A 26,221-nucleotide genomic window follows, 5' to 3' on the forward strand; every position below is an offset into this window, starting at 1 on the left:
ATCTGTATCACTTAGGTAAATTGAATGTTTTTAGTTAAGATTAAACCTTTCATTTGAGATTTTTTTTTATCAAAAGCTATGTTCCTTTGGCTTTCTTTTACCTCTCATCCCTAGACACCTAGGGCTTGGTAAAGTTGAGACAGTTGACCTCAGGCAGTACTGTATGTTGTTTCCTGGGATAAGGAGTTGGAAGATAAATTCAGAGGATATTGCAGAGCTTTCCCTTCTACAGATAGCGGCAAGAGCACACAGCAGGGAGGCTTCCTCAGAAAGCTTTACTTACTGAAGTTATTAGTTGCCAAACTTGGAACTCCATTAACTCAAGGTGAAGTGGGGAGATGGTGTAGTAGTTAAAAGCACGTACTGTAATGCTCTGGTGTGTTCCGTGTCAGGATGCTCACAAGTGTCAGTGCCTCCAGCTCCAGTGGGATCTGACATCTCTGCCCTCCCTGGGCAACTGCACCCGTGTGCACACACCTACACACACACACACACACACACACACACACACACACACACACACACTGAAAGCATGTGATAAATCTTTTTAAAACTTCATATGTTAAAACAAAACAGAAACCAAGCCCAACACTGTTCAGAGACTTCGGATATAACCATTTACATATGAGAAAATTTGAATGTAAGGAAATACGGTAATCTTAAAGGCACGGGTTAAAAGCTAGTAGAATATTGTATATTGGGTTCTTATTGAATACCTAGTACCGTGTTGAGAGCAGAGATGAGGAAAGGTCTTTATTTTCGCTCTCACTTGTATAGATAGTCTATTGTAATTATTTCAGTCTCTTGTCTCAGCTCTCAGACAAGTCTCAGTACCAAATCATTTCTCCTCTTGACTCCTTGTTTTCTCTCTACTTTGGGGATAGGCTCATATGAACTTTGGGTTAAATAATTATCTACAATCTTACCTACTAAAGGAGCTGCTATTGAAATATTCATTCATTCATTCATTCATTCACTCATTCATCCATCTATTCATTCAGTGACAGGGTTTTTCTGTATAGCCCTGGCTGTCCTGGAACTTACTCTGTAGCCCAGGCTGTTCTCGAACTCAGAGATCCTCCTGTGTGCTGGACTAAAGGCGTATGCCACCATGCCTGTTGTGAGTATATAGATATATGTAACTCATATAATTCCCCTTTCAACTAAAATGTATTATAATAATTTCCATGTCACTACTACACATTCCTTTAATAAATTTGTATGATACTCCACTGTGGTGATATACTGTAATTTGTTATTTTTATTATGGATTCCGTTGTTAGTCATTGTAGCACAAATATCAAACCTATAGGTTTCAAACACAAAAGTTCATAGAACATAAAAACTAAGCTATTTAGGAATTGGTCGTGCTTGGTGGGGCACTCCCTAGTCCCCTCACTTTAGTCAGTGCGTATTGTTGGAGACTACATAGACCTTTTTATCTGTAACTGCTGTCTCTTAGTTACTTTTCTGTTTCCATGACAAAAATGCCATGGACAAGGCAACTTATAAGAAGAAAGCATTTCGTTTGGTGGCTTATGGATTAGAGTTCATGACCATCAGGACAAGACACATACATGGCAACAGTGGGAGGGCATGGCTCTGGAGCAGTCACCGAGAGCTTGCGTCTGATCCACGAGCAGGAGGCAGGGACACAGAGGGAGGCTAACTAGGGATGGCATGAGCTTTTAAAACCTCAAAGCCTACCCCGGTGTATGGGGCTGTCTCCAGGGGTTAGCTGCCTAGTACGAGTTTCAGTGGAATCTCAGATCTTCTAAATGTAAAGCTTTCAGGTCTTTTGGTAGCAGGTAGACGTTACTACCATTTGCTGCGGTGGAAAATACAGAATCAGGTTTGGAATGTAATTAAAACGTTGAGCATAGACATATTTATAAGACATCCAGTAGGAGCTGTCAAGTATGTGTTTGATACAGAGGAGTATACCTCAAGGATGACACAGAGTAGAGAGAGAAGGGTGGGAATTGACTACGTGTACACCATCCTCCAAGGCTCTACTCTTTAGATCTCATTCTCTATCTAACTTACCAGTTCCCTGTAGCGGATGCCGCCACACGATGATTGTTAGCACTGACTTGGCTTATCTGCCTCACTAGACTGGTACACCCTCACTCTTTCACTGCAGTTCTTGGGTCAAGGGTGGCAGCTGTGTTCTTCGGAGAGCCCCCACACAGCCTTTCCAAGGTCAGTTCACTCCAGCCACATTATGGCATTTTCCAAAACAAGTCAGCGACACTCCCGTTTTAGTGGTATTTGTTTTCTTGTGTGACCTAATGTAACCAATTCAGTCTTGATTTTCATGATAACATTTTCCAAATTGCAATACACCATATCCTACCCTGACATTGCCCCTCCCCGATACTAATTAGTATCCCATCTGCTTAACTCTGTCGCTAAAGTAGGTAAACACAGGAGCAGGAGTGGGAGAAGATTGGTGGATTCTCCAGGGCTGTGTACTTAGTCACTCTCTTTAGAGCACTGGCAGTAGGTAGGAGAAATGCACGCTTTTCTGTAGGAGGACACTGGGCTGGCCACGTTTACATAGAGAAGCAGTAGAAGTGTTAACAGTGGTTGTGGCTGGAGTAATTGGGAGATTTTTCTAAGAGAATAGAAGCAAAATAAAAACAATTTACTGGTTCAGGTGTCATGGTAGGCATTGAAGGGGAATAAAACCTGATTCTATCTCCCTGGAGGAGTGTTTATCTGAAAGTTTATTAGAATTTCCCTGTAGTCCTGGAGAGATGTTTACCTAACTTATGTTAGAGATTTGAAGAAGTTTGAGAGTGTATCTTAAAGATTTTGAACTTTTTTTTTGAATGTTAATAAGTATTGCACCAAAGAAAGTAATTGTGTAATTTTGGGCAGTATGAAAGTAAACCGATGCGCTTGGATCTTGTTATGTTAACAGGCACGGATGATGGATGATACAGAGCAGACTTGAGGAAATGCTGGCTTCTGTGGTTTGCTTAACACCTGCTTGCAGGCGAGGGTCGGGATGGCTATTCTGCCTATCTAGAAGGTCTTGCGATTTATGGACTTTGGGTTCTGGTTTAGTTTGGTGTGTAGTATTTTTTATTTGCAAGGATTTTTTTCATAATACATGTTAAAATATCAGGAAAAATAAGCTACAACCAGTGAAAGGTAAGTTACAGCTAAACACAGTTTCCTTGATTCTGCCCTTTGGCAGTCTTGATATTTTGGTATTACCATGCCAAAACTACAAAAATGCCAGGACTCCTGTGGCCACATTTTAACACTGACTCACACTGAAGTTAATGTAGTTCTGAGTTTGGCGTAAAAGTAACTAATAACTTCAGTAAGCAAGGTTGCATAGAGTGAGCTTAATTCTGTGTGAGATTTATGACATTGAAATTTATAATGGAATAACAATTTTCTGTATTTCTGTTGCCTCCCATTTGGTAAATTTTAAAGATTTACTACCTTAGCCTCCATAGCTTTGGTTCAGCTGTTAGTTTGCAGATGAAGGTGCTTTTTGTTTATTACACAGTAAACAGTGGCATGGTGAAAAGCAGAGTCACTTACACTCTGTGAGGGTCTCCAGGAACCATATCTCTAAACTAGATGTTGGCAAGCTGCTGCTCACCAACAAACTGTGTAGTGCCCATTTCTCTGTCATCCCATGATTTAAATTTCCACATTTTAAAATTAAAAAGTAAACAGAATCATATTTTTGATGTGTGGAAATTATATGAAAGTTAGGTTGCAGTTCCTGATTCATCAGATGCCATGGTCATGGCCAGGCCCACTGATATAGGCATTGCCTCTGTCCTCGGCTCTGTTGTCCAAGTCATTTGGCTTGCAGATCTCTGGATCTTCTCAGGAAGTTTGATGACCCTGGATTATCTTAGTGAGTGGTCTAATTTAGCATTTTCTCATGTGTTTATGAAAGGTAGGGAGCTGTTTTATGTAGAACCAAACTTCAGTGTCTTCTAATAATTTTCATTTTGCATTTACCCATGATAAACCTGTATTTTGTTATTTTCTGGTAGATAAGTATTTGTTTTTAATTTTCTTCCCTTTTTTCTCTTGACTTGTAAACAGTATGTGATGCTATATATTATGTTAAGAAACACTTGGGTTTGTAAAATATTTCTATGAAGAAAAGCCAGAAAATTGAATAATTTGGTATGTTCTTCATATACTTGATTTATAGGGAAATTATTTGATATTTGTTTAAATATAATTAAAATACATTTTAACCATACTTTAAAATATAGTTAAAATACATTGTATCATTTTCTTATGGAATTGGTTGTACAACAAGCATTTTTCTGTTTTTCAGAAATAGTCTTTTTCTAAACATGGAACCCCTACTCAGATCTAGCCAACGAACAGGACATTCTCCACAGTTGAGTGGAGACTGGGGACTGATTCTGACATGAACTCTGGTGCCCCATATTTGACCACTTCCCCTTGGTGAGGAGGCCTGGTGGCACTCATAGAAAGGATAAGCAGGATAACAAGATGAGACTTGAGAGGCTGTGACCATATAATGGGGGAGGAGGTCCCCCTCCATCACAGACCTAGGGGAGGGGAATAGGGTGAAAGCAGGAGGGAAGGAGGGAGGAACGGGAGGATACAAGGGATGGGCTAACAATTGAGATGTAATCTGAATAAATTAAATAAAAAACAAAAAGAAATGGTCTCTTTCAATTTGGTCAGCAAGGTGAACTTTTTTAAAATTAGATTTATTTATTTGTAAAAGTGTGGGTGCACATAGCACAGCACACATGAAGAGGTCAGAGGGCACATCATGGGGTTTGGTTCTTCCCTCCTACCGTACAGTACTTGGCTGGGTTCAGGTCACTGAGCTTGGTGTTAAGTGCCTCAACCCTCCGAACCATCTTTCTGGCTCCCTAGAGCTTTTCTAAATATAAGTAAACTGGGGTGAGATACTGGCACTCCAAGAACACCTTAGAAAATACAAAGTCAACAATTTTATTGTACAATTCTATCCAAATGTCAGTGAAGTAAGGTTACTCCGGAGGACTGTGTCTTTAGAAGAGTATTTCAAATGACCCAAGTAGTATGAGTTTAGTTGGTCCGATTAATTAGAAAGTGTACTTTAAAATCCCAGGTGCTTCTTTAAAAAAAATAAGTACTCTTATGTATTTATTTGCTTGTTTATTTCCTGGGCATTTGTGTGAGTATGCATATGCAACAGAGAGGACAAATTATGGGACAGCTGGTTCTCTTCTATCCACTACATGGGTCCTGGGGATTGCATTCAGTTCTCAGGTTATAGGTCAGGTGCCTTTACCTGATGAGCCATCTCTCCAGCCTGCAAGTGTGTCTTGACATGCTCCAAGCAGTCAGCCATTCCACAGCCCAGAAGCTCAAAATAGGAAGTGTCCCAAAGTTAGAAACCTCTGAAAGACCTCTTAAAATTCATGTAAGCGGCAGTTCATTTGTCCACAGCATACCAACAAAGTTGTGTTTCTTCTCCTTGGACAGTAGCCCACATTTCAGTGTCTGTCAGATGCTGAGTTGCTCTGCGTCCACCCCATGCATGTGTAGTTCCTGATCAGCTAGAGACTGGGCAGAGCTTTGTGCATAGAATGTGAGGCTCTCTGTCTGGGTCTCCTCTAGGATTCCTCCTTCATGTTTTATCAGTTTCTGAGATGTTAACTCTGTCACTGTTTAGGGACTTGAAGCAAGTTTGTTTGTTTGTTTGTATTCTATTTAAAGTTTACAGTGTCCTGTAGGAGAATTTTTCCAGTGAGAGCCTAACTTTGTCAGAGCAGAAAGAATTTTTGCTTCATTTACGTAAGAACTGTTTAGTATCCCACTGTGTGATTACTCCATAATTTACTTAACCCAACTTGTATTTTGAACGTTCATTTGTTTTTTGTTTGTTGTAACAATGCTAGTATGTGTACGCATACACTTGGAAGAAGTATACATGCACACTGGAAGCCTGAGGAGACCATTGTGTTCTGTCGTCAGGTGTCTTCCACCTTTTCTTTTTGAGACAGTCCCTCACTGGCCTACAGCTTGCCAAATAAGATAGATTGGTTGGCCAGGAAACCCCAGGGATGCGTCTCTCTCTGATTTCCCTACCCTGGGATTATAAATTTGTGCTGCCACACTTGGTGCTTTTGTTTTTTTATTTTTTATTTTTTGACAAGGTTTTCCTGTACGTATGCTCTTGGCTATCCTGGAACTCAGTACATAGTCTAGGCTGACTTTGATCTGAGAGATCCACCTGCCCCTGCCTCACAAGTGCTGGGATTAAAGGTGTGCTCCACCATTGCCTAATGGCATTCTTTAAGAATGTGGGTTTTGGAGCTCTAGTTCAGATCTTTTTGTTATCTGACCCATGTTCCATCCTGTCTGCAGGTTGGTTATTTATTTATAGCAAATTGACGCATGACACATGTATGTAGTGCATATTGATTACCCTCATCTCCCCACTACTCCTACCCCCCCTCTATAAATCTTTCTCATTGTTTAGGTTTGTAACCTTCTGAGTTTAACCAGGTCAGTCTCTGTGACCTTGAGTTTGGAGCTGTTTGTTGGGGACTGGTGGGCTCAACAGTTCGTACTTCACCTAACACAGTGGTTCCCTGTCTCCCAGAATCCATCAGTTGCAGTAGTTCACCATTGAACGCTAGGCTGCCATGACCCCCGCTTCCATGTCAGATGCCTCCTGACTACAAACACTGTTTAAAGCATGTTTCAGAGATCACACTGAGAGCTTGGGAGGTGCGCGTTGATTCCATCCTCCTCTACAAGGTCCCATGTGTTTCTCTCACTTGGAGTTGACCATTTTCTAAGACCTGGCGTGTGTTGTTCTAGCTGAGAACACGGCTGGCTGTGAGTCTGCTTTCCATTCTTGCCATCTTGCGCCACTTCCCTCAAGAGGAAGACGGTAGTGTAATGTGATTAGTCAGGGCTGTGGAGCCAGTGTGCCTTCATTTAGGAGCTAGCTCCAAATTATGCCGGGAGACTCGGAGTCTGTTGTAGTTACCATGACTGAAAATGGAAGCGGTATCAGCATTTACCGCTGAAGGCTTTTAGAAATAGTGAGTGAGTTACTGAAGGGCCAGTGCTGGCATCTAGTAAGCCACTTAGTAAGTGTTACTGTTACTCCCCCATTAAGCACATTTATTGGACTTCCTCTAAGTGCTAGACATCATACCAGACCCCAGACACTGGGGCTGCAGTGAATGAGGCTCCCACTTCCCTTGTGTGAGCAGAAACCACCCTCCTGCGTCTTTCCTAGAGCATCTCCCTTGGAATGGCATGTGAGTCATTTACTCTAAACTTTGTACTTAGTTGCAGAGTTACATGGTGTCCTACAAGTATTGTCAGGCATCTGCAGGAGTGCTGGCCTGCTCAAATTGAGAAGTAAAAGGGTATGCTGATTTGATACATTTTGATAAAATGAGAGCAGTGACAGATAATATTAGGGCTATAGCCCTTCATCCATTTGACATTCTCATGGGTTCATGAGCTCTGAAGTGTTTGGTTTCTGGCTGGAATTCCTTGCACATAACTGGGGCGATTGTGCTTCCTGAGAGCTCACTGTGGCCGAGCTGCTGTCAGTCCTGATCACTGTCCGGGAGGCCGTTCTCAGAGGCCTGCCTGGCTCTCAGGTTGTGAGGGTAGCTTTCTCCAATGATCACACAAGAAGTTCTGTCTGCTGTAAATAAGATTATGTACAAATCTTCTTTTTGTTCTCTGGAGTGATGTTTTTAAAAAGGAGAATGACAAAAACAATAAGTAAAATTTGTTTAAGGCACCCTGCACTCCCACATACGTCTCAGGTTCCCAGAACTCTGTATCGCTTTCTCTAACAGTTAAGGAGTTAAGGAACCTTAGACTCCCTGGATCGGAGTGACTTCCTAGTTTTGCTTAGCATCCTGATTTTTTTGTTTTGTTTTGTTTTTAAGAATATGTGGTAGACTTTCTCCAAATCAATTCAGACATCTTGTTACTGTTGGACTTATTAGGTGTTTATACCGTCCACTCTAAAGCAAAACAAATTATTTTGTCTTCTAATCCTGCCTAAGTCCAAACCAACACATCACATTGGTTTCTGATCGTCTGGTTTCTAAAGCAGTCTAGCACAGATCTTCCCAGTGTGCCTGCTGCTTTGTCCTCTTTTCTGGGATGCTTTGTCTCATCTTTGGCTGCAATGAAAACGAGCCGCTTCAGCATTCAGCTTTTCCTCTTACTTCAGGTGAGATTTAGGTTCTTAGGCAGGAATGCTAGTGCTGTATAGTTAATCATCTTAGGTATTATTCTCATCATGGCTTGCTGTTTTTTCTCAGTTTGAGTTTCTTGGGAACTCACTGCCCATTAATTTCCCAGGCTTTTCTTGGCTTCAGTTACCAAAAACCTTGACTTATTTCCCTCTTTATTTTCTTACAATGTATTGACATTGTCATATTCTCTGTTCAAGATGCATCTTTTCAAAGATAAGTGAGTTGATAGACTGCTACACTGTGATGGAAAGATCACCAACAGTCTATACAAAGCACAGCTCCAAACCTGTAAATAAATGCACTTTATGACATAGAAAAGAGAATTTAAAACTTTTTAGTTGCATTCATTAAACATGTCCGGAGATGTATTCGGTGGTGTCTGCTTTTTGAAATGGCACTGTCCTAGACTGTGCATCTTCTACTCACCACCTGCTATTTTAAAGCCTACTGACATTGTTGGCCAACCCTTGTTTCCTGCAGCAGCCTGAAGTTGTTTTCCAACCACGCTGCCCATTGCCTGCTCCTCAGGTCCCGTGTGTGCTGTGGAAGGCTGCAGTTCTTGCCCGCAGGATTGCACTCTTTCCTGGCTTTCTTCTAAGCAGATGGTGTGGTGTGAGTGCCACGGTCCCGTAGTGCTTCTCGGAGCTGGTGGGTAGTCACAGAGAGCACAGGAGGGGCTGACACATCATGGAAACATGTGCTGTATCTAAGAAGGCTAGTGAGCTGCCCAGAAGGAAGGAGTGTTCTGGGACCATGTATCACCTACTACCGAAGGGCCGCATGGACTCTCCAACCTCTCACGTGCTTTTTCTCTGCACACTGCTCATTCCTGGACTATCTATCTGGAATATCAACATGTTTCAAGAGGCCTGTTCAGAGTATCCTAAGAAGCTGTTTTATGTGTAGATAAGAATGTGACACACCCAGTTTTATCCCTATTGTGAGTAAGACTAAGCAGTGGTTGTCAAAGGTGTAAGCCATTATTAGCCTTGCAAACCACTAAGTGTCCTTCAGCCTCTTTTGTGTGGGACTTCTCCTGTCAGGCTGGATTGCAAGATGTATCTTTCCTAGTGGTGTCTCTTTTACTTGGTGCTGTGCTTTGCTTCGGGGCATGTGACAGAAATAAAGAGGACTTGGTGTTTTAGCTCAGTGTTTGTCTTGATATAAAAGACCCACTTCACATTGACTTGGTAGAAAAGCATACCTTCATTATCTGCAGTACAGAAGAAGAAGGAGAGGACTGATGAGTGTAGTCCCTGTGGTACTCTGCAGAGAATTTGTGTACAAAAGATGCCAACTTATGATGCTTGGAAATCATACATTTAGAACGTTAGCTTGGGGTACTAGCTAAACATAGGACTGTATGAGTGTTGGCAGGTCCCAGTTCTTCATCTCTGACAGCAGAGGTTTCTTTTTACATTTTTGTACACAAGACCCAGTTAGCTGTGCCGATCTTCTTTGCATTGGTTTGAAAACAAATTCCTTGAATCAGAAAATGCCTTGACTGTAAAGGAGATGTATGAATCCAGGGACTAGCATGTGTAGCCGTGAGAGCCCTAAGATGTGTTATTACCAACAGCAAAAGACAGTGGAAGGTCTAAGGGTGGTTACTGTCGTCGATCTGACAATACTTGTGTAGCTGAAATCTGACAGCCAAACTCTGTGATGCAATTCCAGTTTTAAAAAAAAAACTGTAGAGAGCTAGAGCTTCACATGCAGAGCAGGATGGCTCGAGCTCACAGATGCCCCCCTCCTCGGCCTCCCCAGGGCTGGGATTATAGGCATGCACCACTGCGCCTGACTCTGTAAGCCACTTTAAAAGCCCTACGGTTGCTCTTTAAAGTGCTTGTGAGAATATGAAACAAAATAATTATCCATTAGGCTAATTTTATTGCAAGTGAGAAGATAAAATGTTTTATAGAGTAATTGATTAAATATACCAGTTCCTGGGCATATGCATTTTAATTATAATTTTTTATGATGTGTTAGAGCCAACGTTTTCTTACAGAAATATAACTTAAGATTAAATATTGGGCAACAGTGGGAAAATGGAATTTGGTATGAAAATATTTGCTTCATGTTAACTTTTTTTATGAATGCAGCTAATGCATAAAGTGAACTCAAGCTGTAAAAACAATTAGATGGGAAATTGCCAAGTAAATTTTTTATATTCCAGTGAATATCTACTAGCCTACAAGTTATTGTTATCATTAAACTATATGCAGATGTATAACCAGATTCATGTAGATATCAGTGAAAGAAAAAAATAGAACACGTGTGCAGTACGTCTGATTACTGTTCGTATCTCCTCACAGCTCATTGATCTTGCTGTAACGCCGCTGATGTAATGTCTCTGTTTCTTTTGGGAGTATTTGCCATGGGCAAACATCCAAAGTTGATAGTTAATTTTGATCAGCAAAAACATTGGAGGAGATGTCTGGGTTGGACATTGTAACAAAGCAGTTTCTAGAGCTCATGGAAGCTTTAGGGGAGGTGTTTTGCTTTCCTACTGTGCATCTGAATCTTGTATTCTAGCCATCACTGAGGTAATTTATTCATGAAAAGATACCAAAGCCAAACCAAAACCGAACCCTTTAAATATTGTCTGACTGTATTTTTGTATTTTCCTGCATTATACATTTTTAAAACCCCAAAACAAATATTTATGGGCTTAACATTGTGGGAAAACAGAAGTATTTTAACTGTTTTCTAGAAATAGTGTCATTAATCATTTTGTTAGTGGAGAGGACCTGAGAGATTGTCTACACTTGTCATGCACAAAGAGCATCATCAGAGACGTCTTAACCGCAGGTAGAGGTGAGTTATAGGAGAGCTCATGGCACACATGAGCCACAGCTTAATATATTTCTTTCTCATATGAACCTTAGATTTTGAGCAGGTCATATTTAGTAAATATAATGGTGAAAATTTAAGATTGTATTTCTCTGAAATACAAAGTACACAGTATGTGTTTATACATTTACTTACTTATTGGAGAAGTTGTCCCTAAATAAATGTGTATCTATGCTATGCTATTACATGGAAAATAAAATAATTTCTACCTAGATTGTCAGTTGCATAAAGCTGAAAAGGTTCATATTCCTGGTTAGCCTTGACATAAGGCTTCTTTTCCCAGGTCATCTATATAATACATGGATCCAGCTTATCTCACTCTAAATGTTTTCTCTGCCAGTATTTATTTCCAGGTTGTTTTTCCCCTTCACATTTCTATATTTTATTCCCATAAGGCAGGGAAGGTGAAGGTTGAGCCCCAGGGGGCCACAGGCCTTTGGGCCTTTCTCTGGATCCCGGGTCCTCAGGACTGAGCCACCAGCAGGCTGGTTTGCAGGCAGACCGTCATGAGTATCACAGGGCAAGGAGGCTCGGTGGGGGCACACACTTGTAGGGCTAGAGATAATAGCACAGCGGGTTCTTCTGTATTACCTGGGCCTCCTCCGTGGGACCATGGCGCTTCACCAAGCAGCCACGCAGCCATTCTTAGCAATGAGAAACTTGGTAAAGTTCCACTTGATGCCATTTCCCAGCATGCCCCTGCTCTTGGGCTGGACTTTAATCCATTTCCGCAGTGGGTGTGCATCATCCCCATTTGCACAGATCTTGCTATACAAGTCAAACTTGACATTGTAGCCAGCTGCAAACTCTTTGATTTCTTGATAACTCCTGGCTCCTGCCTCCCGAACTGGTTGCAAAGGAAGGCGAGGATTCGTAAACCACACTCCGCATTTAGGGAATACAGATCGACTGTCTTGAGTGTAGTTTACATCGGTTTTGCCTCATTGCAAGGCTACATTGGCGACGATGCTCATGAAACTTTTGTACTTATCCAGGCAAATCATGTCCTTGCCTGAGAATTCATTCATGGAGCACGCATAGCGCCAATCATTATGGGATGCACACATGGTGCCTGCCAGGCCAGGCGCTGCCAGAGCCCAGCACAGAAGTCTGAAAACCATTTTTCAATTACATTACTTAAAATGTGGAGTAGTTTTTTTTTTTAATTATTATTACATTCAAACTAAGAGCTTAAGCAGATTAAACAAGTGGCTCTGAAGGGACACAGAAGGTGACCCAGGGTCCTAGACACATTGATAATTCCCTGAAAGGGGCCTTGTCACAGACATTTAGAAAACACTGTAGTATATTTTCTCTTGAGCACATTATAGTTTGAACAACAGAAGTTATATGGGAAGACATACTCACTAATCTTATGCTTATGTTAGAAATGATACCATGAAAGTCACTTGAGTACCCAATACACGACCTTAGGAAAGGAGTAACAAATGAGAAAGGAAAATAAATGCAGAAATAAAAAATGGCTATGTAAAAAAGGATAGAAAAGATATTGAAGTACATTTTATTTTCAGTAGGACCTATTAGAATTGTAAATATTTAATATAGTAAAGTGAGAAAATACAGATTTTAAGCAGAAAAAAATGGGGGTTGTTAGTGAAATGTGGACACTACAGCTGTGAAGAAGTGTTGATTAGGGCCCCCTGGACCTGTGCATGGTGCCCAGATCATTGGGATGATTTTAACAGGAAATGGACCTTTGCTAGACTTACTTTGGAAGAGGATATGATTTGGATTGCCGTCAAGTTGCCAGACTAACCAGTTAGACAAGTAGCCAATTTTTCTTTTTTCTTTTTCTTTTTAATTAATTAATTAATTAATTTTAATTAATTTATTCAGATTACAACTCAACTGTTATTCCATCACATGTATCCTCCCGTTCCTCCCTCCCTCCCTTCCACTCCTACCCTATTTCCCTTCCCCAGGTCCATGACTGAGGAGGACCTCCTCCCCCACTTTATGTTCACAGGTTATCAAGTCTCATCTTGGTAGCTTGCCTATTCATTCTTTGAGTACCACCAGGGCTTCCCACCAAGGGGAGGTCGTCAGATATGGGGCACCAGAGTTCATATCAGAGTTAGTCCCTGTTCTCCACATAACTGTGGAGAGTGTCCTGGCTAGATCAGAGTAGGGGTTTGATATTTACCACTTGGATTGTCCTTGGTTAGTACAGTAGTTTGAGCAGACACCCCTGGGCCCTGATCCACCTGTTACGATGTTCTTTTTGTAGGTTTCTAAGATCCTCTGGATCCTTCTATTTCCCCATCTCCTATATTTCTCTTACCTAGAGACCCAGTAGGGTATCCTCACATCTATCCCAATCTCCTGGTAAGTGAAATCATAGGGTTTCCTCAAGACCCAGCTATTCTACTCCTTAGAATATGCCCAGAAAATGCTCCACCACACAACAGGGACATATGCTCAAGCATGTTCATAGCAGCCTTATTCATAATAGACAGAACCTGGAAATAGCCTAAATGTCCCTCAGTTGAAGAATGGATAAAGAAATTGTGGTACATTTACACTGTGGAATACTACTCAGCTATTAAAAATAAGGAATTCCCGAAATTTCTGGACAAATGGATAGAACTAGAAACAACCATACTGAGTGAGTTAACCCAAAGCAGAAAGACTCACATGGTATATACTCACTTATAATTGGGCACTAGCCCAAGAGGCGTGTCCCATGAAAGTCTTCATTTTTCTTTTTTCTTAAAATCACTCACAACCCTGTAGGAAAGCAGTCAGCCCAAATGGTTCCCTGAGAAATGTTACTGAATCTTTGTATGTAAGACACTGAAAATAAGCCTGGCAGCTGATTCTGCAGTGCTAGTTTAAGACACAAAAGGACGGATATGACTAGATGATTACTACTTACAGAATATTAGTGGAAATCCTATTTATAATATTGGTAAACAAATACAAATACTTTTATCTCTTCTAAGACTGCAAAGTTGCTTTGCTATTAGAAAGTCAGCAACAAAGCTTAACAAATTGAAAGGTGAAAATAAAGTCAATGCCTCCTACACAGACAATGACATTTCTTTTAAATTCTATTCTTGGCCCTAGAATAACACTCTAGAAATAATTGGATAGTTTCTTGCTATTTTAAAATACATGCCCAATAGATGTATATTTGTGCAAACTCTCCTGCTTTCTCCCTCTTCCCTGCATCCTTCCCCTTTCATCTAGCCAGTGTTGTACTTACTGGAGACACAACAGCTGTGTTCCACATAGGGAGAAACAAGTCAAGAATGTCCTCTGTACACTGCTGTTAGTGTTCTTTTGGAGGTAGAGGCCAGTACAACTAAACTGTACAAATGGGACAAGTTATAATTTATAAGCTCAAATTTTCAGAAAGATGAACCAAGAGAGATGAAGAAGAAACAGGGAAGTGGAAGAGGGGTACTTCTCAGTCAAGTTTCAACTTAGAGTGTTACTTGCATTCCCTTTGGTAAATGCTGTCTTACATGTCACATTAGCTCAGAGAGCTAATCCGAATCTGCCAGATCTCCTAAGTCTACGTAGATTTGAGTGGTCTTGCTGTTCACATGTAGCATGCTTTCAAAGTTGACAGCTCATGCTTGTGCAGTTAACTCAGAGGCTGAATCTGGGCTCCCAGTGACACTGGCTGGGCTAAGATGCCAACACCCATTTGGAGCTGTGGGGTGGATGAACTAAATGTTAGTGTCTCCTTTTGCCACAATTCTGATAATCACGTGGTGGTGATGGTTTATGTATATACAGTTTAGGGAAGGAGCAAGAACATAGGTTCATGCAGGTGTGAGTGTTTGTAGGTGGGGCGGTGTGTTCTCAACGGCTGGCCTCTGAGAACAAGCACATCCTCTGCCCTCCACATCCCTGAGCGTGGTGGCATTTCAGTGAGGGGTTGAATGCTGACGTCTCTCTATCATCCTAAATTAATGCCCTTCCACTAATTTTCTAGATTTAATTTGAACACAGGTTTTCCTTTGTTGAGTTGATTCTGCTGAGTATTTTCTTCTGTTTATTTTCAGTGCAGCAAAGAGCTTGAAACTGATAGCCGCCATGCTGCTTTAACTTTGCTTTGAAGCACCCTACCCCAGAATTCCTGTGTGTGTCCTTTCTGTGTTTCCTCCTAGGCATCTAAGACATAATTAGGGGAGTTACAGAAACAACAGGAACAGTGTCCTTACACCTCTTCTAAAACTTCAGCTTGCTCGAGAATCTTCTCAACTCAGCACTAATATTTGAAATTCCTTAAGAATTAAAACTCAGACCCCATAAAAGATATATTTAAAAATTTTATAGACGTGAAGAAAGAACTATCTAGACATTTTATATATGTACAAGTTTGAAAATGTGCCAAAACCACTCTACAGCTTTATGATAAAACTTGTTATTTTTCTGTTGCAAGGGAAGGAATTTGGATTAGTGCTGCCAAAAGTGTACAATGAGTAAAAATAATCAAGTGTCATTTGAATTCCAAGTTTTGGCTTTTAGAATTTTTAAATCATAGATTCTGCAAATATTTTACAGATAAGTAAACTGAGATAGAAAGGTTAAGTGACATTCTGTTTTCAGTCTGAATTAGAAATAAACAAAACCCAAGCCTCTCCCCATTAGATCAGAAGATAGCATTTTCATGTGCTTTGGACATAAACCTGCAGAGGAGATATGAATGTCTAAGCTGTACTGAAATTTATGAGTAACACCATCAAATGAAATGAGGTAATTATTTTTCAATTTTTAAAAGTCCTAATGTTGTTTGGAATGTGTCTTTCTCACCTTGTAAAAGTGATCTTTGGGAAAGTGAGCTGCTGGAAAGTGAGGAGTGGCTGGAGGGTAGGGAGGACAGATGGCCTCTGCTGTTCCAAAAGATAACATGAAGGAGCTGAGGAGGATGGATCTGCATGAAGTCATCTTAGCAGGACAGCAAGACTGTATTGTTTAGAAGATTGTCATAGTAACACATGTGAAGCAGGGTTCCTTTGCTTAAAAACTGTATTAGGCATGTTAAGTAGGTATTAACTCAAAGGCGTCGTGTATCTTTTCTTGATTGTCATATTGGTCATGTATGTCTTGAAAATAGGGCATATCTAAAAGCTTCTTGTGTATCTAAGGCAAAGGAAGTTTTTTTATTTACGGTGTTTTGTGTTTGTTCTTTCCACCCCCCACCCCACGTGTACACACTATGTAGGGAACAATGAAGCATGGGGAAGAAGCCCTGAGTGGGTTTTGTGCAGCGCTGGATGTTCAGCAGTGCAGCTCTGACCGCCATCACTGTGACTCTCCGTGTTGTACCACTCGATTGCCTGTTGAGCTCCCCTGCTGTGGAGGCTCAGGAAGTCAGTGTGCAGTGTTACTAGTCTCAGCATTAACCCCTTTGGCCACTAAGGATATGGTTGAATAAGCACAAATGGCCAGAGCTAGAAGATAATAAGGCAGAGTTTTAGACGCTCTATTTCTTTGTTTGTTTAGTATGTGTGATGTGTGCATGTGTGCTCACAGGAGCTTATGCCTCAACATACATGAAGCCAAAGGTTTTTCTCCTTTCAGCATTCAGATCCTGAGGAATGACCAAAGTCTTAAGGCTTGGTGGCAAGCACCTTTATCCGATGGGCCATCTTGCTGGCCGTAGCAACTCTTCAAGACTTTTCTTGAACTTATGAAGTTAGGTGGACTTGAATTTGACTCTCAACACCTCTATTGGGGAAAGTTGTTACCTCTCAAAGTGAGCTTTGAGACTTTTCCTGTCACACTGGGCTTCTGTAAGAATTAAACTGATAGAAAGGATTTAGCCAGTGTGCACTAAGGAGTGGTTATGTCCCCTTGTTTGATGCAATTGTGTTGGCCAAAATGTCTTGTGCTGCAGGGATAACCTAGTGCAGTGACCCTGAGACAGTAGGCAGCGTCACCAAGGCAATCCGGGGATCCGCTACAGAGGCTGATTGAGAAGACCAGGGTTGGAGTGTAGATTTAACTAGGACAGAAAGTAGTTTTGATGAAAGCAGAGCCGCCTCTGGAGGCTGTGGGTTCAGGAAGCCCATTTAATAGTTTAACTGCACAGTAGGGTTTTCATGGTTCATCTTTTAACAGTAGGAACAACATGGGATTATAAGTTTTGAGCACAAAATTCTTTTTTTTTCTCTTTTTAAAATTTTTATTAATTTATTCAGATTACAACTCGATTGTTATCCCATCACTTGTATCCTCTCATTCCTCCTTCCCTCCCGCTTTCACCCTATTCCCCTCCCCTAGGTCTATGACCGAGGGGGACCTCCTCCCTCACTATATGGTCATAGGCTATCAAGTCTCATCTTGGTAGCCTGCTTATTCTTTCTTTGAGTGCCACCAGGCCTCCCCACCAAGGGGAGGTGGTCAAATATGGGGCACCAGAGCTCATGTCAGAATCAGTCCGTGCTCTCTACATAACAGTGGAGAATGTCCTGCCCATTGGCTAGGTCAGAGTAGGGGTTCGATGTTTACTATTGTGTTGTCCTTGCCTAGAGAGCACAAAATTCTTGCAGCTTAGTTAAAAGTATCTTAATTTGAGGAAATATATGATTCATATGTTGAATGTTCATTATCAAAGCTAAGCTTATCATTTGAAAAAATAGCAACAGAAGAAGGAACCCCATTAAGTAGAATGTACCACCTTTGAAAGTTAATAAACCTTTACCAAAGGAAATAAGTATTAGAGGCAAGGGCTTTGACACATGGTTTTCTGTTTGATGAAGTATCCTGCGTCATCTCTTCTTAGTGCAGTCTGGATGCCATTAATCAGAGTGCTCTGGCTAATCTTAATTGTCATGGTGCTCTGAGGAGATGTGATGTGTGCGATATTCAAACCATGTGGGGTGTATTACTAAGAATCATTGTTAAACCAGAGGATGAAGTGAAACTGGAATGAAACAAGTCAGGCATCAGGTCCTGGTATTTCCTGTTGTTACTCCTAGACTATTTTACTTTTTATGTAAAAATGTAATATACTTAATTTTTCCTCTGATATTTATATGATATGATTTATATATGCATATATATCAAATGCATACCTATACATACACATAAAGCCATATTTGATGGCCCTAAAGGAAGAGGCCCCAAGGGCTCTTTAGTGTGCAATTAATATTTTGGTCAGAAAAATCAGCAGATTGTTTCAGTATGGTTATGTGTTTGTTATGACATCATATTCCAGTAAAGTTATAATGAACAGAAATTTTGTTTGTCTCTGTGGCAAACCAAAATGAGTTTTGTAATTGTCAGCAGACCTTAGTGATTATAGTGGCGCCCACTCCCTCTGCTGCAGTTAAAGGTCTCAGCATTCCAGTGTGGACCTCTACTTTCAGAAGTTTATAATTAATTGTAAGCATTTGCTCTACAGGGAAAACTTGCCATGTAAGATCAGTTCAGGAGTCAATTTCTGACTTCAACTAGTGTATCTTGAAGTTTTATAGAACAAATTAAAATATGTATAGTTCTGTGAAGTGGGAAAGTAAACTTTGTGGATGACAAAATGAAGACAGTGTGTATATATTATTCACACTAATCTGTTGGACTTTTGATTAAAGCGATAAATAGTTAGTCATAGGGACTTGTGCTGTCAGTGCCCTGTCTAGTTGTTGTAATCAAGGAACAAAAGATTGCACTTTAAGATTAATTTTAGTCTCTGGATGTTAAAAATAGTATTTCACTGTTGTTGCCTTTTTTCCTTTAACTTTGTTATGTTTCCTATTTTAAAAATAAGAATACTTATTTACTTTATATTCACTTAAAACACTGATTTTAAAAAACTTAATAGGAAGCTGTGAGTCATAAAAATTCATGTTCAGAGTCTAAAACAGGGACTCTTTCTGCTGGTCTGGTCTGGATTTTTCTGGTCTCATAGACACTGCTGATTACCCCTGACATCTCTCCCTGACATCATGTTGTCATTGCGTCTCTGGCTCTGAGCCTCTTTTATCCCATCCCCTGCCATCTATTGTTTCCCCTGCACTTTGATCACAGGCGTTCATCAGACTCCAGCCTTAGGCTCTCTCCTTTACATGGACCGCTTGCAGGTGTTGTCCACTCACGCGGTCTCAGTTATTACCTCACTAATCTGTGTCTTCAGTACCAATCTTCTCCTTTAGAAACCTTCATTGATTTAGTCCCATTTGCCTGGTAAATTTTGACATTTGTGGGCTCTCTCCCATTTATCGCAGACTGCCTGAAGAACACTACTACTTGTGTATTTAATAACCATTTAAAACACGTGTGACTTCAAGTTGGGGCATGTAACTTGGCGGTAGAGTACTTGTCGACCACATGCAAACCCTGTGTTCAAACCCTAGCATGGCAAATTAAAAAACAAAACAAAACAAAAAAACAAAAAAAGCGAGACCTCAGTTGGACTTTGGTTTGGAAACTTTTCCAAGCACTAGAATAAAATTTAACTTAATTTTTGGCATTATAATTACAAATCCTTTATTCCATCAAAATTGATCGTCTTCACAGTGCTGAAGCACTCAGTTCAGTGATCGAATTGTTCAGTCCTAGTTCTACCTTGTCTGGGCGCTTTGGATGTGATCAGACCCTTTGATAGCACACCTTTCCCTCACTAGGCGCCTGTGCTATCACTGCTCTGTCTGCTGTCTCTGAATCCCACAGGGTTCTTGTTTTTCTTGTATGTTTAAATACAGTTTATTGATGATTCCCAAATTTTGTCTTTGCCTTAGGCCTTTTCTTAGAACTCAAACTCATAAATATGATTGCCCACTTGACGTATCTGCTTGGAGGTCTGGTCTTTCCAAAGCAGAGCTGCCCATGTCCCCAGCACACACATCCCAAGCAGAGCTGCCCATGTCCCCAGCACACACATCCCAAGCAGAGCTGCCCATGTCCCCAGCACACACATCCCAAGCAGAGCTGCCCATGTCCCCAGCACACACATCCCAAGCAGAGCTGCCCATGTCCCCAGCACACACATCCCAAGCAGAGCTGCCCATGTCCCCAGCACACACATCCCAAGCAGAGCTGCCCATGTCCCCAGCACACACATCCCAAGCAGAGCTGCCCATGTCCCCAGCACACACATCCCAAGCAGAGCTGCCCATGTCCCCAGCACACACATCCCAAGCAGAGCTGCCCATGTCCCCAGCACACACATCCCAAGCAGAGCTGCCCATGTCCCCAGCACACACATCCCAAGCAGAGCTGCCCATGTCACCAGCACACACATCCTCGTATGCTCTTTATTCTTCCGGTGAGTAACTCTTTCTTCTAAAGCCCTAAGGTGACACTTGACCCATTTCTTAGAGTTCATAGGTCGTGCGTAGGTAATCCCATCTCTATTTTCAAAACTCACATAGAATTTAGGGACTTCTTGTTTGTTCTGCTTTGACACCCAGGTTAGGATGCTGTCAGCCCTGTTCTGAGGCTTATCGCATTGTCACTGTTAGAACTCCCTTGCTTCTGCTGCCCTCAGCATAGGAGATGGTCTTCCAAAATATGGTTTAGATGATGTCCTTTTCTGCTCAGAGTGGTTATCCATTTCTCGTAGAATGGAAGTGAGGTCCTTAGAATGATTCTTTATGGAAGGCCTGTAGGCTCTGGTTACCTCTTACCCCTTGACTTTCCTCCCTCACCCCCCCCCCCGCCCCCAGCTCTAGCCCGATTGACCTCCGTAGTGACTTGAGCATGTCTGTGGGCCTCTGCACGCAGTGGTCTGTGTAGCTCAAATGCACTGTCCCAGATTCCCGTCTACTTTGTTTCCTCATTTATTTCAGGTCTTTACAAAGTTGTCATTTTCTCAGTGAAACTTCCTTGGCCACCTTATCTAGACAGAATACTTCTGAAGCCTGTTTCTTTTTCTTTTTAAAAAATGTATTAATTCACTTTACATCCTTGTCGCATACCCCCCTCCCCTTGTAGTCCCCTCCCTCCAACACCCTCCCCCATTCCCCCGTCTCCTTCTCCTCAGAGAAGAAAGAGGTCCCCCATGGGTACTAACCAGCCCTGGCTCATTAAGTCACTGCAGGATAAGGCACATCCTCTCCCATTGATGCCAGACATGGCAGCCCAGCTAGGGGAATGGGATCTAAAGGCAGGCCTCAGAGGCAGAGAGGGCCCCCACTCCAGTTGTTGGGGGGCCCCACATGAAGACAAGCTGCACATCTGCTACATACTACTTTATATTTCTTCTTCTTCTTCCTCCTCCTCCTCCTCCTCCTCCTCTTCTTCTTCTTCTTCTTCTTCTCCTCCTCCTCCTCCTCCTCCTCCTCCTCCTCCTCTTCCTCCTCCTCCTCCTCCTCCTTCTCCTTCTTCTTCTTCTTCGTTTTCCAAACAGGATTTCTCTGTGTAGCCTTGGCTGTCTTAGACTCGCTTTTGTAGACCAGGCTGGCCTTGAACTCACAGCGATCCGCCTGCCTCTGCCTCCCCAGTGCTGGGATTAAAGACGTGCGCCACCACGCCTGGCTTACTACTTTATATTTCTTACGATTTGCCTTTTCTACTATAGTGTTTGTTGTTACAGTATCCTCTTATAATAAAAGATATTCTATAAGGAATTGTTGATATATCATTATTACATATTTTAAGTTTTAAAATGTCTTCTAGATGTGTTCTTTCTTCTCTCAGCTTCTTATCCCCTCTCATCTGCATGGTTACAGCTTCCTACTCACGCTTTGCTTCCTGTTTCATTAAGCAGAAACTTTGTTAGGTTTTCCAACCATGACTATATTTTATTATGTTGTTTCTGATGCAGTCTAGATACAGTCTGATGCAGTCCAGGGGTCTTGATTGGGTTCATTTTCTCTGCCAGTTAGAGAATTAAAGGTGGAAAAAGTCTGAGGTGCAACAGGTGGCCTCAGAGACAGGTCAGGCTGTGCAGACAGAATTAGCAGTTAAGAAAGATGTTTGTTGGGGGTAAGAAAGCACACACATGCAGTGGACATAGAGAAAAAGCCCTCTGCAAAGCAAGAGGGGTGGGGGAAACTCAGAAAGATGTTCTTGCTTTTAAAGCCTCTGTTGCATTTTCCTCCCTATCCTAGGGTTGATCAGTTTGAAAAAAGCTAGTGTAGCTGATTGATCCAGAACTATGTGACCTGAACAGGCCTTGAACTTGTTGAGTTAGTTCGTCAGCAGGCGCCTTCTGGTGGGAGACAGAAGTCTGCAGAGCTTTTGTGTTAAGCTGCTGGGCTTTTGTTTCAAGTCAGGAAGTTAAGAAAGAACCTGGCCATCTTGAAAATTAGTCACCTTTATTACCTGGCCATGGCCCTCCTTCCTATCTGTCTGTCTAACTCCTGGTCTCTAACTTCCTATGTAAGAATTTGCTTAAAAACTGCGCTGCACTACATCAAACTTCATCGAGAAGCCAAAATACAAGGAGAAGAGGGAACTCTCACATCCTGTTGTTGAGAATGTATGTTAGTACACACATTATGGAAAACCTGCATAGAAATCCTCAAAAACAGCAGTATCAAAGACAGCAAAACATGCCAAACCTATAAATAGAACTACCATATGACTCAGCAGTCTCCCCTGTGGACTTTGAAGAGACGTCAATAGTCACATGCTTATGAATATTCATGGTATCTGAGATCTAGAATCAGTCTAGGGATCCATCAATGATGAGTAACTAAAAGTATGAATAACAATGGAATGTTGCTCAGTCATAAAAAGAACTAAATTGTTTCATATGCAGCAATGGGGCTGGGGCTGGAAGCCATGTTAAATGAAATGAATCAGGCACAGAAAGGAAGCACTGCATGTTCTTACATGCATCTGGAAGCTAATCGTTTGAGCTGAAGAACTGTAGAAAGTGGAATAGTGGTGATCAGATTCTGAAAAGGATTTTAGGGAAAAAAGATTGGGGAGGAGATATTTAATAGGGTTCAGTTGGGTTGAAGGAATGTATATATTCTATGTAGCATAGCAGAGTAACTGTAACAAAAGTTAAATTAGTGTTTCAAACAGGGAGCACGTGCCGTTACCCTAATCCTGCCATTGTGCATTGTGTACTTGGTAAAATGTCACTGCCTTCTGCAATATGCTCGCCTGCTGTGGCCAGCTTAAAATAAAGTTTTTAAATAATTGGCAAGATTCTTTAGCTTTTGTTACTGTCATGTGATATTCTTATTACTTTATGTCATACTAAGCTGTCTCTCTGCCCCTAGCTTAGTCCAGCCATTATTTACTACAAGCCCAGTAATGTGCATGTAGCCACCTAAATGAGTTCACCTGTCTCCAGCTTCTGCTATGGCTCCCTGGTCTTAGTAACAAACTATTCAGTTCTCATCTATCAAAACTGATTAAAACTTAATTAGAAAAACTTCTGTGATGTATTTAATTTTTTTTACTGTATTAAATTTTGTGTTCATAGACGTCAGTGTACACTCTTATGTGCAGATACATTGACTCATATTTTATCTTAGAAATACATTCATGAGGTTAAAGTTTTATTAGGGTTGGTAAGAGAATATGCAGTCCATCATGTAGTTGCTAACTAACATTTTCAGTGATATAATCTCATGGCTATAGATGGTTAGGGACTGATATTGAACTACCACTAATGCTTGTGTTTTCTTTTTATAGGTATCATTGCCCAATGCCCAAGATTTTTTATGTTCAGTTGACTGTAGGAAATAATGAATTCTTTGGTGAAGGGAAGACTCGACAAGCTGCCAGACACAACGCTGCAATGAAAGCCCTTCAAGCACTGCAGAATGAACCGATTCCAGAAAAGTCTCCTCAGGTGTGGTACTGCTGAGTGCACCGAGCTCTTTCCCATGCTGCTCTCGGGAGGTTACTGGTAGACAAATAAACGGATTGTAATAAAGGAAACAGTCTGTTGAGCGAGGGAAGGACAGTTTGCACTCTGGTGCCTCTCACTGTAGTAGACTCACTCATTCCGGCTGGGCAGACCTTGATTCACGCATGGAAGTCACTTGCCAGGCAACATGGGTTTAGGCATATGTGTCTAGAGATGAAAGGGAACATACAGTTGCTTACGTTTAATGCACCTTGTGTTAGGCATCGGCTACAATGTGCTAACCTGAGTCAGGGGGGTAGGCAAACACCACAGCAGGTTCCAGCTGCGGGGAAGTGAACCTAGAGCCCTGTGCTTCACAGGCACATCTGCAGCCCGAGGTTACGTTCCGAGCTTCATGTCAAGGAATGTAAGGAGGAGGGGATTGCGTGAGGGCTGGAGTCCTACTGCAGTGTGCAAATTAGAGTGCTAAGGTTATTGGGGAATTTAACCCATCCTTAAGATTCCATCCATTTTCTCCATAGAACTTCAGTGATGCCTCTAGATGAGGCATTTTCAGTAGGACGGCCAGTGTCTTACCCTCTTCTGCTTAGTATTTCACACCTTACAGTTCAGCCCCCTGGATTATCCCGTCTCCAAACATGGTGGTCTTTTTTTCTTTGAAATTTGTTATAATGGTGGATATCATGTTTTTCTGCTGGTGCATTTTCATTGCAACTATTGGATCCTAAGCTTCTCGGTAGCAAGGTTTGCCCCTTTATTTTCTTATCTCGGACACACTTTGTTCAGAACAGATGAGACCCTCCAAAACTGTGCATTAAAGATGCAAATGAGTGAGCGATGCTAGTCCACACACAGTGCCAGTTTCTTGGTTTGAGTCCTGTCCTCTGTCTGTTATGTAAGTCACATCAGAACAGCATCTGGGGACTGAGGCAGGCACGCAGCTCTGTAGTAGAAGAGGTGGCTCTAAAGAATGTGTGGCTGAGTAGAACATTTTTTCAGACTCAGCGTTAGCTGCTTCTACTTCAGGTAAAACAAAAGAAAATCCAAAGGCCTGGCAGCAAGCCCCTGACCGTAGTAGTTCCAGGAGAATCTGCTCTGTACGTCCGTGTCTGCTATGCTGACTTTGTGGCTAATCCCACCAGATAGCAGAACAGTGTAAAAGTGTTGTGATGTCCAGATCCAATGCTACCCTGTTATTTTTGTTTTTGTTTTTGTTTTTTTTTGTGTGATGTAGAATGGTGAATCAGGAAAAGAAATGGATGATGACAAAGATGCAAATAAATCTGAAATAAGCTTAGTGTTTGAAATTGCTCTGAAGAGGAATATGCCTGTCAGTTTTGAGGTACGTGTCACATGTTTTTGTTTATTTGTTTTTGCTTTTTGTTTGATTGTTTAAACGCGCTAAATAGTGTGCTAGGTTCCTGCAGGGGTGCATGTACTTCCTGTGCTGACATCCATTCCTGTGAAACATTTTTGCCTCAGAGAAATAGAGATTATTGTAATGTTAGGAATACTGTCTTTTCTGTACTAGGCTACCTTTATACACGACATTTCCGTTTTGATCATAAAGATTATTTTTTAACCATAATTTCTGTTACACTATAGGATTTGATGTTTATTTATTGTTAATTTGATCTTATTTAATTCAAGTTATGAGTCAACCTATTGTTTAGAGATACTATGCTAATATTCAATTCCTTTTAATTGTATGTAGGTCAAAACTGTTTGACCTGTTTTGGGGGAGATGCTGGGAATCATACCTGAGACTTTGCCACATGCTGACTACATACTCTAGGGCTGAATGACCGCTGTGCCCCAGAATATGTTTATCATTAACTGACAAATCACTAAAGAGGAATGAAATAGCTTTCAACAACTAAATATTTATAGAAGTATATGGATTTTTAAAAAAGAGAAAACTTTAAAAATAATTTTATATGCTTTCCATAGTAAGAAAGCTGATCTGTAGAAAGTAGGCAAGAATGAGGAAATAAGTACAAACTGGGGAGATTCTCCTTCCAGCTTCACAGCGCTGACCTGGTGGGGCGCCTCTGCATTGTACACACTGAAAAGGATGTTGGATTGAGAAACTGCTTTCTTCCTGAGCACAGCTCTGACAGGTCAGATGACCTGGCTGCTTTCCCGTAGGAGGTTGAAAGGAGCCAAAGGAGGAAGGCAGAGAGAGAAAGCACTTGACAGTAGACTGATTCCAATAAGAAGCCACTGGGAAAACTTGTGAAGTCTGTCTCATACTGGAAACTCATGGAGTATGGGGTCTTTTAAAGACTTAAGTGATTAAAGGAGAACTTAAGAGTCACAGAGGTCCTTTGCATATCTGTATGTTATGTTCAAATATTTGATGATCATATTG

General features: G+C 41.4%; 1 protein-coding gene and 1 pseudogene across 7 annotated transcripts in view; one reads left to right on the forward strand and one right to left on the reverse strand.

Moving 5' to 3' along the window:
- Window positions 1-26,221, forward strand: part of STAU2 (staufen double-stranded RNA binding protein 2) — a 246,499-nt gene that overhangs the window by 68,696 nt on the left and 151,582 nt on the right. For all 6 annotated transcript variants that reach the window (XR_014780205.1, XM_084786805.1, XM_084786804.1 and 3 more), the window contains 2 exons: window positions 23,673-23,832; window positions 25,085-25,192. Coding sequence is in view for 5 of the 6 variants with exons in the window: in XM_084786805.1 (XP_084642931.1) it covers window positions 23,673-23,832; window positions 25,085-25,192 (268 nt within the window). In the remaining variant the exon portion in view is untranslated. The remainder of the gene's footprint in view (window positions 1-23,672; window positions 23,833-25,084; window positions 25,193-26,221) is intronic.
- Window positions 11,658-12,169, reverse strand: LOC311596957 (phospholipid hydroperoxide glutathione peroxidase GPX4-like; annotated as a pseudogene). Its single transcript has one exon. The product of its transcript is annotated as a phospholipid hydroperoxide glutathione peroxidase GPX4-like (transcript).

The sequence above is a fragment of the Acomys minous genome (assembly GCF_964271855.1).
Source record: "Acomys minous genome assembly, chromosome: 1".
In the NCBI taxonomy this organism is placed as follows: Eukaryota; Metazoa; Chordata; class Mammalia; order Rodentia; family Muridae; genus Acomys; species Acomys minous.